General features: G+C 41.1%; 1 protein-coding gene across 14 annotated transcripts in view; it reads right to left on the bottom strand.

Annotated features, from left to right (window-relative positions):
* Positions 1-19,924, bottom strand: part of THRB (thyroid hormone receptor beta) — a 377,970-nt gene that overhangs the window by 67,423 nt on the left and 290,623 nt on the right. For 13 of the 14 annotated variants that reach the window (XM_047738224.1, XM_047738163.1, XM_047738132.1 and 10 more), the window contains one exon: positions 5,425-5,685. The exons of the other annotated variant lie outside the window; for it this stretch is intronic. In XM_047738224.1, coding sequence (XP_047594180.1) covers positions 5,425-5,614 — 190 coding nt within the window. In that variant the 5' untranslated portion in view covers positions 5,615-5,685. The remainder of the gene's footprint in view (positions 1-5,424; positions 5,686-19,924) is intronic. 14 annotated transcript variants of the gene reach the window in all.

The raw sequence follows: 19,924 nt of genomic DNA on the forward strand, positions 1-19,924 counted from the left end.
GCTGAGTCAAAGCATATCTACATTTTATGTTGTGATAGACACTGACAGATTGCTCTTGGGAAGCCTGTGGTCCATACACCACTCATCCCGTATCTCAGTGAGAACTGATGTTGGATAAAGGAGCCTTGAATTTCTGATGTTTGCCTCCTTTGCCATTGCCCTGTTTCCAGTTTTTTCCTCCCCTCCACTCCAGCTGACCGCTTTCCTTTCTTTTCTTGCCCTCTATTTCTGTCTGGCCTGGTCTACTTATGGGTGCTCTTTCCTGCCTTTGAAGTATCAAATCACACAGCTCTCTTGCATCTACCAGAAGCTGGTGGAGAGCACTTATTCTCATGTGGATGGCTAAGGCTCGTAGAGTGCCCTTGAGGTATATGAATCACACGGGCGCTCTCAGCTGGGACTGCACACCCTGATGTATGGTGAGTCCGGGCAGAGTGGAGAGTGGAGATGGATGGAGCAGATGGTCGTACTAGTGGAAGGGCTCAAGCTTTTTAATCCCCAACCTTCTAAAATACTCATTTACCTGAAGATGTCCTTGTATTTTACTTAAGGACAAAGATAGCGATCACTGCTGAAAATGTGAATGTCTAGCTTGAAGGATTATAATGCATACAATGACTTGGCTTTACATCTCTCATTTTTAGAACACTTTGTTATTTTGGTAAATGAGAATTATATATCATTTAAAATTATCATTGATTTGATTCATTTTTTCCTCCTTACGAAGAGCATGAGTTAATAGTCTGCCCCTTTACTGACATAAGATACTGTTTTAAAAATTACTTTAACTTGTCTAAATCTTGGGGACTGGCTTAATAAACTACAGCATATCTATAAGCAAGGATAATTTATAGCCAATAAAAGTCAGGATTCGGAGGGATACTTAATGACAAAGGAAAATGTTCATGATATGTCATTAAGCATTAAAAACTGGTGAAAAAATGGCATGTCTAGTATGATTCCAAGTTTATAAAAAATAGATACGCACAGAAAAGAGACTGAAATATAATAAAGATTTTTAATACTTCTTGTCTTTGGAGGATGGAAATAAAAATTATTTCTAAAAATTATTTTGTTGAACTTTTGATAAATTTTCAATTTTATACAGAACATGGAAGGCTTTTTTAAAATGAGAGAAAATAACTTGTTAGTAAAATTATTTTGACTTTTTTTCTTCTTGCCTTCCTAGGATCTAAGACTCAATTCTCTTGACAGTAAACATGGAACTGGCCTACAGAGAAAATTCAGTGAGATCACTGGGTTGCTGCCCACCTTTTTCTAGTGCATTCAGGGAGGTGGGTCAATCCCTGCCTTTTTTATCCTACTGGGTTCCAGTGTATCAAAAAGGTCCCTGATTGACACTGGGCACACACATCCAAGTACAGAGCCCTGACCACCTGCGTCCAGACCCTGCTAGATCCAGCTACAGGGGTGCATACATCTAACTAGGACCCATCCTTGTGGACCTGGTGGGACCCTGGGGTTCTGAAGAGAAGTTCAGGAAGGCATGAGAGGTCTTCATGAAGGAGCCTCATAAGTACTTAGAGAGGATCAGGGCCCGCGCCAAACAGAGTGGGATTCTCTGAAGGTTTCAAGTACCCGAGAGATGTGTTACCAGGCAGAGTTATTAAACAGAACATCCATTTGGCAATTAAGATAAACTGGCCTAACCAAGCTGCATCAAGAAAGATGACTTAGGTAGCTCTTTAGGTGCAGTCAAGGAGGGGAAGAAAAATGCACATTCCCTGAGTGTCCACTAGGTGGCAGGCCCTTTCTTATACTAAGAACTTAGGTGTCTGTTCTCAGGCATTTTCTCTGATATTCAGGTTTTTAAGAATCACACAGAGGGCTGGTTAAAAAACACAGATTCTTGGGCTCCTTTCCAAAGCTTCCAATTTAGCGTTCTGGGGTGCAGCCTGAGATTCTGCATTTCAAACAAGCTCCCAATGCCTGTAGGGCCATAGGTGGGTGCACTTTAAGCACCACCAAATACATTGTTTCAGACTCTGGGAGAAAAGGAGGTGTGGGCAGCAGTAAGATGTGGTCCTCATGGCTGAGCAATCAGCTCGAACTGTGACAAAAACTCCAGGGAAGGTGTAGTGTGGAGATAGAGGGGCGGCTTGGGTCCCTCGCTGCTGGTTGGAAATGGTCTCTGGTACTTAAGCAGATTGGAACTGTGGGTTCTGTGGCAGAATGTTAGGTCTCCAGAGCTCTTGTTCCAGTTAAATGTGTTACCAGTTAATTTCTTTAGAATGACTATAGCAGGGAGAAGCCCAGCTATATGCAGATTAAAATGAAAGCGGTATTCAGACTCAAACTGAAAACCAAACATTAACTATGTACCAAATATAAGCCAAAAGAAAAACATCAAGAATTATATAAGGCATGGATCAGTGATTCTCAGATTATTTGAACTGAAGGACCATTTAAAAAATATCTGGTCCATGATAGTGCGGTGCACAGTTCTTTGGCACAAGACCTTTACCTAGCTCTGGCCGTGCATGATTTACCAGGCAAGTTTGACAATTCTCGATTGCTCCAGACCCTGTTTAGGGAGGTGAGTCCACTGATAATGCGTTTGAATGTCAGCAGTAGTGCCACCCTGCTGTAAAAGTTTCTAAAGCTCTACTGCATCAATAGAGAGGACTAATAACAATTTGTAGGAGGGTACCCACTCACAAACCACATTTTGAGGTGTGCTGATCTGCACCAGCTAGATTGTGGACCTGAGAGATGGGTTTACTGTGGCACTTCGAGCAGGCAACTTACTCTTTTGGCTCTTGCACTGCAGGTCCTTAACTTTCTGTATCCTTCAGGGCCATTTAGTTCTTATCAAGTCCATTTGGGGTCTTTGAAATGGGGCTAGTTGGATGTACTTTTGGCCTTGATGCTATTGTTTCATGCTCAGACAACAAGGGTAATGTCCTACCCAGGGTAGGCATTTAATGAACACAATGGGATGAATGCATGGAATGGTAGGCCAGGCTCGACAGAGAGAGCCAGGAAATACATGCCCGGTGTAAATGGGGATCCAAGCCGAACTGTCCTCACCGGGATTTTATACAGGTGGCAGACAAGCAGAGCGGATGGAGAAGAAGCACCTCCAAAAAGAAATAAGTCACTAATTGAGTTGTTTCTCTGGCCTCCCTGATGCCTCACGAAATATAGATGTCCACTGTGAATGAGTAAGATTCAGTTTATAAAGTCATGGGCCATGACAACATAGGTTTTCCCATGGCATTTTCATGCTGAACTAAGCCATTGTCTCACGTTCATGCCAAGATGAACTTGTTACTCTAGAAACTCTAGAAACTGCCAGAGTTTTCCTTAGTTGTTTTCCTTTTTAATACTAGAATCTTAAGGAAGGACTTTAATGTAATAATTATATTTTCTTATTAAACAGTTCTCTGACTTTTAGCAAAGGAGAGCTGAATGAATGCAAAATGGATTAGCAACTCTAATCCACCCCGAAACATCACGCCCTAGCCTGTACTCACCTGGCCTCTTATTCTCCATTCCTTACCAAGCACACAGTGCAGCACAAGGAATTTATGTGACTTAATGATGCATAGCTAATAATACTGATCACAGTAATAACCATAGCTGCTACTTAGAGAGCCCTTAGGAGAGGTACTATATTAAATGTATGCGTAAATACATTATCTTTTTTAATTCCACCAACAATCACAGAAGTTTGCTCAAGGACAGAGTGGAAGGGCTAGGATTCTAGCCGAAATTTGTGGTTTCAACCACTGCACTTATATTTAGGGTCTTGGGTCCAAATAGACCCAAGGCTGTTTCTTTTTGCTTTCAAGGTATAACAACAAAAGAAATATACCATCTTAGAAACTTTGGGTACTCAAGACCAAGATTTCTATAAATGGTAGAGACATAGGTGGATCCTATGAATGAATGAACGAATGAACAAATAAGTGAACATGGGCACTAGCTGTAAATGAATCAAATTTAGCTTGTGACTTTCTTAGATCATGAGGACACTAATAGTTTCATGTTGGTATTTCACTAAAAACCCAGGACTGATATGGTTTTGATGCCAGCTCATAAAATCTGAAGATACAATCTTGGTTACAAATGCTAAAACTAAATCTCAATTATATCTCAAACAAATTTGCAGACACACACACACACACACACACACACACGCAAACACACTTGTCTCATATGCTCTTTCAAAAAAAAAAGCTTATTTTGTTCTTTTTCTAAATATCCTTTTCAGTTTCTCAAACCTCCCAAATAACAAAGGGGACAGGTAGTTCAAACACAAATCTTCCCAAAGGGAACATGTATAGTTTTGACTGCACTCAAATCAGAGCTCATGTCACTATTTTATTATTTTTAGGCAATCCTGTTTTCAACTGAAACAGTCTACACACTCAACTTCTTGGGTCAAATGGTAGTTCCAAGGAGTTTTTGATGTGTTTTCAAAAAAGTAAAAGTGCCAGCACTTTTTTGATGGGATAAATAAATCATGGTTTATGTTGCAGTTAGAACAGTATGCAAAAGTCTCTCATGGCTCATACATAGAAGTCTTTACAAACTTTCATTAATGTATGTTGGTGAGTAATAGATTTCCAAATACACAATTTAAAGATTTATCATGAGTCAAAATCCTTCAAGAAGAACCCAAAAGACCTTATTTTCTCTCTATGCTAAATTGAAAAAGTATGGAAAGTTACATGAACATAGACATTTAAAAACACAAATGAATTTACAGAGCAACATTTTGGGGAGCCCTAAGACAATAAAGCGATCAGCACAAAGACATCTGTCGGGTGAGGCAACCTGAGGTAAAGACCAGTTAAATCTAATGCAATCAGGAACTTAGGCCAGTTTAACACATTTTTTATGAGGTGACAACCTCCTAACACCATAATCTTGCCTTTCAGGAAGATGACACAGGATTTAATGAGTAAAAGAAAACAACTTAAAACCTCTCTTTTGAGCGTGAATTGTCTATTTAGGTTAAAGGTAGTCTTTGAGATCCCATTAGCTGCTGGCACAATTGGGAAAAGAAATGTGCATACACACACACACACACACACACACACACACACACTTCAAAGCAAGTAGCTACAGAACGATAGCAATGTCTGTTTCTACTCAGATGCAAAAACAGAGTTAAAGCCAAAACTAACAACCATTCTGCTAATTAGAGAAATAAAAATGTCTTCTCCCCAAGTGTCCAACCCAACATGCAACTGAAATTAACTACTTTCCTTTGGGACTCATTTATTTATGTTCAAAAGAAGGTTGGGGGATAAAGAAACCTTGCAAACACAACAGTTGGGGAAAACACATGGACACCATACGTTGGAATAAATGGAGCTGAGCACACAGCGATGATAGAAACTTTCTTTGCTTGTTGAAACACTGCATATTATGGTCTAATAGAAATCGGGTTACCTTTACATTTCTTCTCTTCTGTTTGGAAGGTCTGGGCACTTGCAATGCTCTGGTCGTTCACATCGTCATGGTCCAGATGGAATATCGAGCTAGTCCAAGTGGCCTGGATGAGATGTGGTGACGACTGTTCATTTTTCAATGTGCTGCGCCTCTCCGCATGGCTCTTCCTATGGAGGCAGGCTTCAGACATTCCTACTAGCTTCCAGTCGTGTTCTCGGTCTGGACAGTGCTTTGGTTTGTCCCAGGCTGGAAGGCCATTTTCTGGAGGGTTGAAAAACACGAGATGACGAGCTGTTGGCATTGTCAAGATTTTGTTGAGTTGCAGTTTTGGAAGGCAAGTTGTTTCTCAATTCTTTGGGGCTGACAGTGCTCACATGCACCTCCACTTGACGGCAGTGATAAGATGCAGAATTTGTCAGCCTTGGGCATTTAGCCACCACAGTTGGATTGCCTGTCGGAGTAATCAACACATTCCCCCTTATTTTTAGTGCCTAGAAAGACATTAGTTCCTCCATAGAAAGGCTGTACTTTCGCCAGCCAGGCTTCCACAGCAATGGCCCAAGAGCAAGTTTACATCAATTTATGTGACTGCTCAGACGAGCGTTTGAGGTCTTGAGGGTCAGGGCTGGCCATGAACACTTTTTAGATCCTTAGGACATAAAACATCCAGGATTCAGCCTTGTTTGACTTGGGTTTTATCACAGGCTGACCTGAGGGGCACCCTGTTGCTTAAGTGGGACATGCTCACGTGGTTCCTTCAGGGAGTGACAACTCAGTCCTCCCTACAACCTTCTACGCCTAATGGGCTGATACAAGGAGACTGGATCTTCAGATAGAAATTTGTAAATGGTTTCAATGTAGCTCCAGATTGGTAATGAGATCCAATGAAGGAAAGCAGACAGTGCTTTAGTTGGTGGTGGGGGGCAAATTTTAATAGCCCTAATGATAGAATGATAAGTCCTGAATCTCACTAGTTGAGATATAGGGAGTGAATTATTCATGTATATTGTGGCGTTTTTTTTTTCCTATTTAATTTATAGAGACTTGAAGATCTACCCTCTAGAAAACAAGAAGAAATGGAATAATATAATCTAATGCAGTAGTATAATGTAAACTTTCTTACCCTAACCTTCCCTTGTGGCAAATTTTACTTCCCTGAATATCTTTACTGTACATGACTATAAGGTAGAGAGCAAAAATGAGCAGGCTAATATATATATTTGTATATGTATATACATTAAAAAAACATAGTCCATCTGGTCATTCGTATTTCTAGAAATTCTTAGGCTACTGTCTGTCAAAATGAGAAATATAAAATATAAATAGAGTTCTACTTTTAAAGTGATCATATTCAGTGATTGAAAGACTATAATTTATGTATGAATTTTCCTTTCTGCTGAAATTACCAAAGAAGCAAAGATATCCATATTAGAGAGATGAGTCCATCCTGATCTGTGCATAGTATTGGGAATTTCAAGTTGTCTTTCCAACATTTAACATGACTTTTAAATTATTTAATGCAAGGGCTCAGAAGGCTTTAGGTTTTCGTCAACTCCCTCTGTAAATGACTAATTGTCTTCAGTTGTTGCTGGTTAGGATGGTTTCTCTGAAAGTGTAATCTACTCTCAGTCACTTTGGAGGCTGCACTTGCCCTGTGAGTCTTCAGGTTAGTGTGTGGAAATTCTAATACACATACACTCCCTTTCTATTCCACGAGGAGACTGTGAACAATGACTACAGAGTAATAATCAATCCATGATTTATTTGTTGCTGTAAATGGAAATGCTGTGGTTTGAAATAACATGGCCAGGAGGCAATAAATACATGCAGAAAAAAAAAATTCTATAATGTGACAGCTCTGGGATATAACATTTGATCTTATTCAGAGAAGAGCCCTGAATATTCACCGTATGCAAATGGCTATGCTAGGGACTGTGTGAGGTCATGAGTTCTTTCTCTTCAGAGATTATATGGCATTATTCACTGCATGGCAAATCAAAAAGCTTGGACTCAGCCATAGCCAGCTACTGGTGCAATTACAGGCACCTATTCTCCCTCTCCATTAAAAGAAAGCAACAGATTAAAACCCTGGGATATTGTGTTGCATTTCAAATTAAACATATCTCTGTAGAACCCATTCAAGTTTATTACCCATGAGGGTTTGAGCTAAACCATGAGCCAAATATAAAGCTACTGAATGCAAGAGTTAATTCTGGGCCTAAAGAGATTCACTTTATTTCTACAGACATGCAAAGCCTTCTGACCCTGCACATTTCTATGATTTCTTTATTTTCAGGGACTCTTTTTAAATCCTCGGTAAACTGTATCCTGTAAAGCTCCATTTTAAGTAACGTTAAAGTTATCATACTATTTTGTAAAGCCTCCAATATTTTATTTTTCTGCAGAAATTCTTAAAATTTGATATTAACTTCCTTGATGGAACAGAAATTAAGAAATATTGCCAAAGTCAGTAGTCACTGATCCCCAGTGAAAGGAGCTCTAGTGGCCATGCTTGGGTGAGAGATGCTGAAGGGACTCCGCCCAAGGGGACATTCCTCCTTAAAGCTCAGCCTATTAAAGCTTGCTCAGCATGTCCCCCAAGCCAGCAAGAGCAGGTATTTTTTCTAAGCAAAGGAGGTTATGTTTGGGGTGAGACAAGAGATAGGATTGCCTTCTATTTTCCTAAGAAGAGAAGTTGAGATGGTTTTGGGGAAAGGGCTTCATTCATGGGAGGCATTCATGGGAAGGCTCATAATTACTGTCTGTAATTCCATTCATGATAATGATATTTGGCTGCTTAACTGGCAGGTTTATTGGTTGGGGCAGTACTGGGAAACCAGTGGACTGAGAAGTCTTGGCTGGGTCATGGGAAAGCTCAAGAGGATTTTATTTAAGGAGGATTCTTGATTCTTATCCTTCCAAGATGAGGAAGACACATGCAGTTCCTATTCCATTCCCAGGAGGGATAAGATACCCACTATACAGAGCTCCTTAAATTCTGCCTACTGAGGATTCTTTTGTTTGTGAGAACTGTAAGTTACCTCTACATGTGTTTACTTGGCAGTACTGGTTTTCAAGGGTATCCTGCTATTATTCTAATGCTTGTGTCTCTTGGTTCTCCCCAAACCTAAACGAATGAAGTGTTTCTTTGTAGAGAGATTGAAGTATTAAAGATTAAGTCAGTGATTCCCAAACTTCGGTGAATGACAGTTACCTAAGGCACTACTAAAGAACACAGAAGGAAGACCAGGCCTATTGAAGTGGGATTGGCCTGGGGCATTTGTACCTTTACTAAGTTCTCCAGATGATTCTGACCCCCAAGAGAGTTTGAGATCCACAGGGTTAAGAAAATTGAAGGTAGGAAAACAAAGTACTGGCAGGTTTCAGATTAGGGGACAGTGTCCTTCTTAGGCTTTATTTTACACAGTCTTGAAGTAAATCCACTTTATAATTAAACAATTCATCAAAGTTTTGGGAATAACTGTGTGAAGATTTCAAAGTCAGATATTATGAAAAGATACTCAACATCAAAATCATCAGGGAAATGCAAATCAATACCGCAATGAGATATTCCCTCACACTTGTCAGAAAGGCTAGAATAAAAAACACAAGAAACAACAAGTGTTGGTGAGGATGTGGAGAAAAAGAACCCTCATGCATGACTGGTGGAAATGCAGCCTGGTACAGTCACTGTGGAAAAGTGTATGGAGGTTCCTCAACACACTAAAAATAGAATTGCCATATGATCCAACAATTCCACTACTGGGTACTTACCTAAACAAAACACAAACACTTATTAGAGAAGATATAAGTACAATATATTACTTACAGTAGCCAAGATACAGAAGCAGCCTAAGGGTTCATTAATAGATGAATGAATAAAGAAGTGGTGTGTACACACACACACACACACAAACACACACCCCAGAGGAATATTACACAGCCATAAAAAGGATTGAGAACTTGCCATTTGCAACAACACAGATGGACCTAGAGGATATTATGCTAAATGAAATAAATCAGAGAAAGCAAACTGATGGTTGTCTGAGGAGAGAAGGGTACAGGGTGCGTGAAGGAGAGTGGAAGGCTTCCAGTTATGGAATGAATGAGCCATGGGGATAAAAGGTACAGCACAGGGAATATAGTCATTTGTATTATAATAACATTGTGTAGTGACAGATGGGAGCTACACTTGTGGTGAATAGAGCAGAAAATATAGATTTGTCAAATCACTATATTGGACACGTGAAATTAATGTAACATTGTGTGTCAACTATATTTCAATAAAAATGTCAGATATCAATTGGATGTTCTCTTATAGATTGGGGGTTCGGATATAAATAATGTTCACCTAAAAATTCTATAGTCTGGGCATTACCTGGGACACAGTGTGCACAGTAGCAGAAATACATTTTTTTAAAAGGAGGAGTCTGCAAATGATCAGACCTTGTTACTCACATGAAGTATGACTCCTTTGCTCTTTAATGGATCCCAGCTAATACTTGGCTTTTAATACTTTGTAATTCTAGGCATGAAGACAATTAGCCAATTTGTCAGTTGTAATGCAAATTAATAACAAAATTAAAGGAAATAACTAGATAGGGACATGTGAACTGCTACTAAAATACTTGTTTGTCAAGAGAGTTTGGAATTGAATGATTGAATTTGTCTTGTGTGATTATAATTCTTTTGGCTTTGCATGACACAACCCCGATCAAAAAAGTTACTTTCCAAAAAGAAAGCAACCTAAATCTCATTAACATAAGTATATACAGCCTATTTCTGGAAATTTCATTAAATATGATAGAAAAGAAATCTGTCCATCAAAAAAGGGAGAATTATATGAAAATATTCAAGTATCTCAGGACACAAAAGCGAGCTGATACCTCAGAGACATGTTAAGGCAAAGGAAATAGGCTTACGACAAAGTGGTCAGAGAGGGTCAGCTGAGCGGGCTGGGATTTCATAGCACTCATTATAAGAGTGTTTAATTTGCATTAAAGGCCATTAATATGAGGCATTGAGACCCCAAACCACACTCTATATTAGGGGAATGTGTATACAATATGCTTTGTAGAATTATCAGTGGAGAGCTCAGGCTATTAGCATGATGTCTCTAATTTCCATTCTAATTTTTTACTGGGACCTGTAAGTTTTAGCTTTGCCAAATTCTCAGACTATGTGCTTAGCAACTGATTTTTATTTGTGGAGTGGCGTGGAAGGTGAGACTAATGCTTGGCTTTTTAGTAAATGCTTTGCATTTACTAAGGGCCAAGTTCTGAAGTAGACAGTTTGATTCATCTTCATGAACATCCAGGAAGTCCAGAGTGAGACCTTGCTTGATTTACAAGGAACCTGAAAGTCAGAGAAAGCATGCTCTCTCATACCTTTTGTACTGTTAACAGATGCATTATCATTATTTTTTTAAAAGATTTTATTTATTTATTTGACAGAGAGATCACAAGTAGGCAGAGAGGCAGGCAGAGAGAGGGGAAGGGAAGCAGGCTCCCCGCTGAGCAGAGAGCCTGATGCAGGGCTCGATCCCAGGACCCTGGGATCATGACCTGAGCTGAATGCAGAGGCTTTAACCCACTGAGCCACCCAGGTGCCCCGCATTATCATTATTTGCCTTAGTTTGATAAGTAGCCATTAATCTATTAATAGCTATCATTTTAGCAGTTCTTTAAAATTCTTTATCAACTCTGTTTATTGTCCCATTCAATTTTCTCAGTTACTCATTTATATTCGCAACTGGTCAGCCTGCTTTCACTCTGAGCCATCTACAACCCATCGTTCACAGAGCAGCCAGAGTGAGCTTTGAAAGTACATTTCAGAACATGTCTCTCTGGTGCTTACAATCTTCTGATGACTTCCCATCAATATTGGAATGAGGTCCTAAGGCCCTACTGTAGCCTGAAATGCTCCAAGGGATTTACCCCTAGTCTATCCCACCGAGCCTCTGTCCTGTGGCTCAGTCCCTTGCTGTCTCTCCTCTGCCCTTGTTACTCATTCTCCCAATAATCTGGTAACTTTACAGAGAGAAATCTACTTCCTAGGCACAGACTCGATGCTTATTTTCTTATCCAAAATCCACGGGTGAGCTGTAAGGGGAACTCAAAACTATGAAACCAATTCAATGTAGATTTTCTACTACCACTATTATCTTCTCAAAACTGCAGGAGAAAAATGAAAAGTTTGGCTTTTTAGAGGCAGGATAGGATAAGAATCTGGGCTCTGCTAGTCAAAGTTCAAAATCTGGCTTTGGCATTTATCAGCTGTGTGACTTTGGGCAAATCGCTCTACCTCTTTGGATCTCCCTCTAGAATATCTCCAATACTTATCTCCATCTCCTTCGTAAGGAAAGAACTCAGCACGTTTTCCTTGTATTATGTCAATGGTATCCACACTTTTCTCCCCCCCCTCTATTGGACTCTGATCAACTTCTCCATCTCTTAGTTCCCACAGCTCGAAGCATATAACAGGATCTGAATAAATATTACTTGGAAACAATCAAACATAATATAGACAGGTCAAAATACTCCAGAAGCTAAACAGAGCACACATGGACTTTGAGCTATCCAGGAATTTCTATGCATCGAGCAATAATGTGGCCAGTAGGCCAGAACTGGTTTGCATCACCATTCTGCAACAAAGGGAGCTTGGCCATAACCAGATGCTGCAGCACGGCCTGAGCTGTGTTCTATGCCCAGAGAAGACAGGAAGAGCAGCTAGATGACTCTGCTCCTCCCAGTCCTCGGACAGCATAAACCCACCATTTTTTACTCTGGCATTTTTCTCCCATGAAACCCATCTTCTAAATGACAGGTGTGGTGAGAGCTTCACACGGGACACCAGAGTATGGTTTGTGGGTGTCTCAATGCCACCATTTCAGACCCTCTGACATAGCAATATCCTCTCATCATCTGGGATGGGTGAGCCAATCACCAGAGGACAAGCTGCTGGCTTGCTTGCTGGTGCCCTGGGATTCTCTAGGATGGCTTTGCCTGGCCTAGAAATCTCCAAGAGTGGCCCAGGCTGCAGTGTCTCCCTTGCCAGTGGTAGTTCTGAAGGCCTTCGGGGCAGCACTTGCTTAGTGGAAGCCATGAGACTTATGAATTTGGAATATTTGGGGGAGATTTCTCCCAAATTAGAGAAAAGTCAAATTGTTGACTTTTTTTTTTTTAAGATTTTATTTATTTATTTGACAGAGATCACAAGTAGGCAGAGAGGCAGGTAGAGAGAGAGAGGAGGAAGCAGGCTCCCCACTGAGCAGAGAGCCCGATGTGGGGCCCGATCCCAGGACCCTGGGATCATGACCTGAGCTAAAGGCAGAGGCTTTAACCCACTGAACCACCCAGGCTCCCCTGTTGACTATTTTTAAAGGAAATTCACTATTACTACTTTCAAGGATTGTGAGGGAAAGGATATACGACTACTGAGTCTCATGAGTAAACTAGAGTGAAAATCCCTCACAGCATTGGTGTTAAGACTACAAGCGCTGACATATACACAAGGTCTACCACTGAGCAGAAATACCATGAGTTCTCGACGTGTTGCCTTCCTGTTTTACACCAAGTACTACAGAGAGCAAATCCACAATTCTCAGTGCGTGGGAAGGAACCTGGAGGATCCATCCTCATACTCCCTCCTTCTCTCAACCTACACAAACATTATGAACCACCCTCTCCCTACCTCTGGCTCAGCCTGAGATCTAGCTGCACAGCTGCCTTTACTCTAGTCAGTGGTGAGTTCTTCTTCCTTTGGAAAATATTATTTGTTCCAATAATGTGTAATCATACGTTGCTTCTGAGATCTTATTGATGTATGCTGCATTCTCAATATGAAGACCCGGATGGCCCTTGACACTGACCAAAGCTACTACGTTGGTATTCTGTACAACGTAAGCCTGCAAAATGGAGTAGAATGTTCTGGTCATTGTGGGACACAGCGGGTGTGGATCACAGCTGGGGAGCAGCCTTCCAGGCTACTGGCTTCTACAGGAATTATGACTAAGGAGGATGAGAAGGAAAGGAAACTGTATTAATTATTAGGCACAAGGTACTTTATGTGCACAAAAATAGTAATAATAATAATGACAGCTAAACTTTCCAAGCACTTACTATGTGCCAGCCTAGTAGACAAGGCACCATAAATAAAAATTACCATTAACTGAGGACCTACTATGTGCCAAGTAGCATCCTAAGTGATTTTCATACATTATCTAACTTGCATTCCAGTACCAAGAGATGGGTATCTTTCCTGTCATTTTAAGCATGGAGGGAAGTTATCGGACTCCTGTTTCTATTTAGAAGATGTTATAGAATATGTAATTATACATTCAGCTGTTTAGATCGATGAGCTCGTTGGTAGTTGGGACCGTGGCTTGTTTGCATTGCTTGTTTGCCCCAGAGGGTGGCGCAAGCCCGGGCACATGAGTGAATGCACATTCTCTTGCGTGGAACTGAATTAAACTCAGCCACTCTCCACTTCCCCCTCCCGCCCCTCCACAGCCCAGTGGGAAATAGGAAATGGTGAAAGAATTCTTTTCCCCTTTGTGCTTGCTCTGTCCTCTTCCTGCTCAGCTAAGTGCCATTTCTCATGATCTTCTCTTGGTCCCTAGACTGTTTCCCCAAAACTTCTCTCCTTCACTTCCTATCCTTTCCCAGTGCCACGTATCTAAGGATATTTCAAGATCTGGACCAGAGGTCTCTAAGGAAACTAGACTGTGGGGTTTGAGAAGACAATGGTAGCCTTTTAATTGTATTTTATTTGAAAATTTAAACAGAAATTAAGCTTTACTAGCATTGCATTTATGAGTGTGTAGAATGAATGAATGGATGGATGGAGTGCTGAGAGCCATGATATGTGCTCAGATCTTCCAATCAAGGTGTACTCGTGCTGCTTTACTCCTGAAACTTTATAAATGAGGATCTATTGAGGCCTGCTCGGCCTTTGGTTACATGAAATGCATCCTCAGGAATATCTTCTTGTAAGCAAAGTCTGGAAAAATTAACCTCTTTTTTCAGATAGGCTGCCTTCCATTGCTATATGGTTTTCTCTTTCGTTTACAGAGCACCTGCCTATTGATTTTCCCTTTTGTTGAGACTGGACTTCTCTGCCCCTGTGCGCAGGTGAACTTAAGTTTGCTATCACAGAGGGTTTCTCTTGTTTCATTGGCAGGGATTCTCAGTCCATTAAGTGAGTGAGATCTGGGAGCTGCTAAGAGAGAAGCAAATCTTTTTCTTATCTGGAGCTCCTGCGTCTCCAGTTTTCCTGTATATTTCATTAGGCAATCATTATCCAAATGAAAAACAATCATCATAGCTATAGAAACCTCAAATAGTTATTCTGAAACTAGAAACTACAATGATAACCTCTTGATAACTGAAAACCATTAAAAATTTTTAAAAAGTGTATGTTTAGAACCTTTAAATGGGGTGCGCATTAATCCATTTTATTTTATTTTTTTTTTAAAGATTTTATTTATTTATTTGTCAGAGAGAGAGAGAGGGAGAGAGAGCAAGCACAGGCAGACAGAATGGCAGGCAGAGGCAGAGGGAGAAGCAGGCTCCCCAATGAGTAAGGAGCCCGATGCGGGACTCGATCCCAGGACGCCAGGATCATGACCTGAGCCGAAGGCAGCTGCTTAACCAACTGAGCCACCCAGGCGTCCCGCGTTAATCCATTTTAAAGCTTGGCTAAAAGAAAGTTAAACACAGAACAACAAAACGTGTGCTTCAAGATCACAGTGGAGGGGTGCCTGGGTGGCTCAGTGGGTTAAAGCCTCTGCCTTCGGCTCAGGTCATGATCGCAGGGTCCTGGGATCGAGCCCCGCATCAGGCTCTCTGCTCAGCGGGGAGCCTGCTTCCTCCTCTCTCTGCCTACTTGTGATCTCTGTCTGTCAAATTTAAAAAAAAAATCACAGTGGAATCACCACGTGGAGTGGTTGTGTGTGAACACACGTCAGTGGCCAGGTTCATGAGCAACATCTTACAAAGATTTAACCACATAGGAACATGCCGCCTGCTGGAACACTGGCCAGAGGCCCCAGAGCCCTGGAAGGTACTTTCCAGAGGACACAGTGGAATCCTCCCCTAGGAACGGTCATTTGGTTTTCCATAATTCATACTGGATTTAATCAGAAAACCCTCAGGTCGGATGACATAAACTTTGAGGTAATTACTCTAAAGGCCACAGAGATTCCATTTAGGATATTAGACAAACTACAGCTGTAGCAAAACATTCATATTAAAGGACCACAAATGCACATAAAAGGGAGCAGATGTTTACTGCCAGGATTAGATTTCTCCTGGACGAAAGTTCAGATTATCATGTTTATTCTTGTTGCCAGTCTGAACCCACATTAAAAAAAAAAAAAAAAAAGGTAGTCTGTAAGACTGTCCCCATTTTATGTTTCCAAGCTTGAAATACCTCTTCCCAGAGTAGGAAATACATGTGAGTCTTTTCTAACTTTGCAACCTGGCACTGGAGCACAATTTGTGGATGAAGAACAAATTGAGATTTACAATTCCTCAAATAAAAAGATAACATGTGACTCTTGGGTAATCAGATCGATTTTATAGACACACTGAAAATACTTGGCAGCAAGGCACACATAGTCTTTCAATAAATTAAACTCCAGGGCTAACAAAATGGACAAAAAGAGATGCTGGTATTAAATAAAGTAGAATAACATAGAGGGTGAGGGATGGACCTTTCTCTGGGTTTTCACAGAATCTCACTATCATTGTCCATATTTTTCTGTGAAAGTAAGTAGGATCAAGATCAGTGTAGCTATTTCTTTCACTTAAGGGGAAATATTTCAATCTGGAGAAGTTTGCTTTTTCCCTTTTGTATGCACACCTTCCTTACTCTTGGTTAGGACAGCAGGCAAGATTTTTTACACAGTGAGGACTGCTTGAAAGCAGGCGCTTTGGGGGATGTTTTCAGGCCCCTTGAACACTATTAAATACATAAAAAATTTATTTCATTAAATAGGACCCAGTGGTACAGCCCAACACCATGCAGGGTGTGTCGTATTCCCTGGAGGGTCTGGCTGAGCACCTGTCCCTCCCAGGTCCTGTCCCAGGGGCAGAAATGAAAGGGAGAATTGAATTTTTTTCTACCTGCCTGTCTGGTGGAAGAAAATTGAGCAGTGCAGATGGGTCAAATTGCTTGGTGCAATCTCTTCTACAGTGTTTTCACAGTGCAGGAAAATCAAGAGAAGTAGGTGGGATTTCTATGTCATTTTAACACCTTTTTGTTTTTTTTTCCTTAAACTTTTCGATTGCTTAAAATACCTCTGGTAAGGCTAGGGCTAGAGGAGGTGTGTGGGGCAATGAATTCCTGCAGGCCTGCCCTTTTCCAGCCTGTCTGTCCCCAATGAGGGCCAGTGTGCCCCCGTGACCCCTCAGTCCTCAGATGGCTCATGAGTATCTCTAACTGTGGTCCAGGGACCTGCCGTATCTGCGTCCCCTGGGAGCGCGTTAGAAGGGATGAATCAGAATCTGCGTATTAATGAGATCTTCAGGTGATTCCCAAGCACACGGATGTTTGAAATTCTCTCTTCCAGGGGCACAGTCTCCATGGAAAGTAGATAGAATTTGTTACATGTGGGGTTACTCAATTGAAACTTTGGTGCCATTTAAAATTTACCATATAGAAGTTTTACTATATAGCAATTTAATATTTACTGTGTAGAAGTTTTTCTATTCAGGAATCAGAGGGGAAAATAGTGTTTGATGGTTGCAGGTTAGGGAAATTAAAGGAAGTGCCTTTAATGTCTTTACTTCCTAAATGGTTAGTTGGTAAATGTAGTATGCCAGATTGAAAAATCCAAACACTAAGATTCCTGGTTAGAATTTCACCTTTCTTCAGGTTTTCTTTTCTAGAGACATCCAACAAAATAATCAAAGTAAAAGCTAACATATATGCCAGGCACCTGTTCTGAGCATTTCACATTTAACTCTATGAGACAGAAATATTATCCGGATTTTTCAGATGAGTAAACTAGGGCACAGAGAGGTTAAACAACTTGCCCAAGGTCACACAGTAGTAAATAATAAAGTCAGGATCCGTAACCAAGAAGGTCTACCTGACTTTGCCACATTTCTACCTGTTTATGGCAAAGTCAACACCACGTAACTTAGATGATCACTGCAGGCCGAAGAACTAAATCCTGTTGGTGAAAATATGTAGTTAGAGGCTTCAGATAAAGAGACAAAAGCTCAAAGAGGTCACTTTCTTGCTCAAAGTCACCCAGATGGGCAAAGAGGTGGGATGGGTCTTTGGATTCTTTGTCCCACAGTCTTTTAACTGAAAACATATGTTTTTAAGTATACAACAATGATTTATTGCTTAATCTCAATGCTGGTTCAAATTCTGACATTTTCACTCTATACCTCAAACATTAAGAGCTGTTTTTCTAATTAAAAATTTTTTTTCCAGTGAATTTACCAAACAAGAGACAGCTGTGCATGAGTGATTCTGTCTCCCCCACTGACTGCTGCTGCTGACTCTTCAAAAGTTTGTGTTTATAGTGGTATGGGCTTTGCCTCCACGTGGCCCAAGAACTTAGAAGGCAAAAACCAACCAACCAACCAACCAACCAGACCATTGAAACGACCAAGGAAAGAAGAATTGCTTTGCTTCCTAAGCTGCCCATCCAGAAGATTAAAATAATTAATTTTAATAATTTAGAATGGACAAAGGGATCATTTCATTTTGAGTTTATGATATTGAGAGCCAACCCTGAGAGAGGGTCTGCTATGTGCCGGGCAAGGTGCAGGCTATGTTTCATTCATTCATTACAATGATGCAGTGAGGGAGATGCTGTTCTTAGCCCCACTTCATAGATGAGGAATCTTTGGCTGAGAGAACTAAAGAGGTTGCCCAAAGTACAGGTAGTAAAGGGGCAGTTGTTCTCATACCCTTTATGCTACATGCCACAGATGAAGCAATTGTAGGCCAGTGAGTAAAGCATTTGTCCAGAGTCACAAAGCTAGTTAAAGGGCAGTGCTGTGCCTAGAATCTTCCTCAGGATGCACCAAGCTGCCTTGATGACAAATGGGAAATCCTATTGGAATTATTCATCTTTTAGCATGAATATTACTTTGAGAGAGGCTCATCTATTTCCTCAGGAAACATGGCTTCAGCAAACAAAATCTCTTCTCACAAAGAATGGAGGCAAAGGCATATTGCTTTTGAAACGTAGGAAGCACATGATGTTCAAATGAACAGGCTTGTCTGACTTCAGCAATGGAACAAGAGTGTCTGAGAACATCGATGCTTGGGAACTTGAAAGTCATGATCATTGGGGGGAAAAAAAAAGCCACAGCTTGAGATACAAACACTTTTCGGCTTTATGAAAGTCTGGCTTATGACCAAATAATAACCAAAAGAAGAAGCAATATTGCACTGTTAGCAATTACCTTGTTGTCTGGGACATGTCTGCAGATGACAGCTTCTTACAGAGGGAACTGTGCTCCCAATATGGGGATGTCTCTGCAACCTGAACATGGCCTGTTCTCTTGTGCGTTCTCATTGGAACACTCATTTAGGACAACGTGGCACAGTAAGTGGAAGGTGTCATAAAATGATTCCAGCTTGCTCCCTCAGGCAACATGGGCAGTTTACTTCTTGGTGCTGTCTTGTCTACCACTGTCTCCCTTCTAGAAATATGTTTGCCTGGAAGAGGAACACCATGGGGACGAGGCAGAAACTTGCCAAAGGGAGGAAGATGCTCCAGAAGAAAAGCCTTGTGCCTTGCAGATTACCTCTGTCTGAGGATTATTAGGTGGATCGATATAGTGTCTCAGAAAGAGATACAGAGTCTGAAGTGACCACCAAGGCTTCAAGAGCTGCCCTGAGGCTGGCAGTCCTCACCCGGGCTTTTTGCTTCCCTGGAGACAGTGGGCAAGGTCTGGAGACATTTTTGGCAGCCAAACTTAGGGGAGGGTGTGCGCACTGCCAGCATATAATGGATATCGGCCAGGGATGTTGCTAAAATGTGTACACTCACAGGATAGCCCTCCACCATCAGAATTCTCCCCCCTCATGTCAGCAGTGCCCAAGGCAGAGACGCTGTCTGCAGAACTCTGGAGTGAGTGAGTTTTCTTCATGGCCTCTGCCTCCAGGTGCTCCTCCTCTGACCCTGCTAGTCAGTGTCACTGACTCCAGGAGGAAAAGTCTGATTAAATCAACACACCCTGAGGTATGAATGACTGATAGGGTCAGCAGTAGCAGGAACACCTGTGTGTTAAGTGACGCTAATTACACCTAAACTCACCTCCAATCTGTGATGGTTTAGGGAGGGTGCCGTGATAACACGGACACGACACGTATTTTTTCCTGGATGGGGGAGATGGTGAAATTTACAAAGCATTGCTCACCTTCTAAAGTCATAAGATACATAAGCAAACCGGTGATGTGATCCCATTGGAATATAATCATGAATACTTTTTTTTATTACAAGCAATTAATTGCATTTACTATGGGTCAC

The sequence above is a fragment of the Lutra lutra genome, chromosome 1, assembly GCF_902655055.1.
Source record: "Lutra lutra chromosome 1, mLutLut1.2, whole genome shotgun sequence".
Lineage (NCBI taxonomy): Eukaryota > Metazoa > Chordata > Mammalia > Carnivora > Mustelidae > Lutra > Lutra lutra.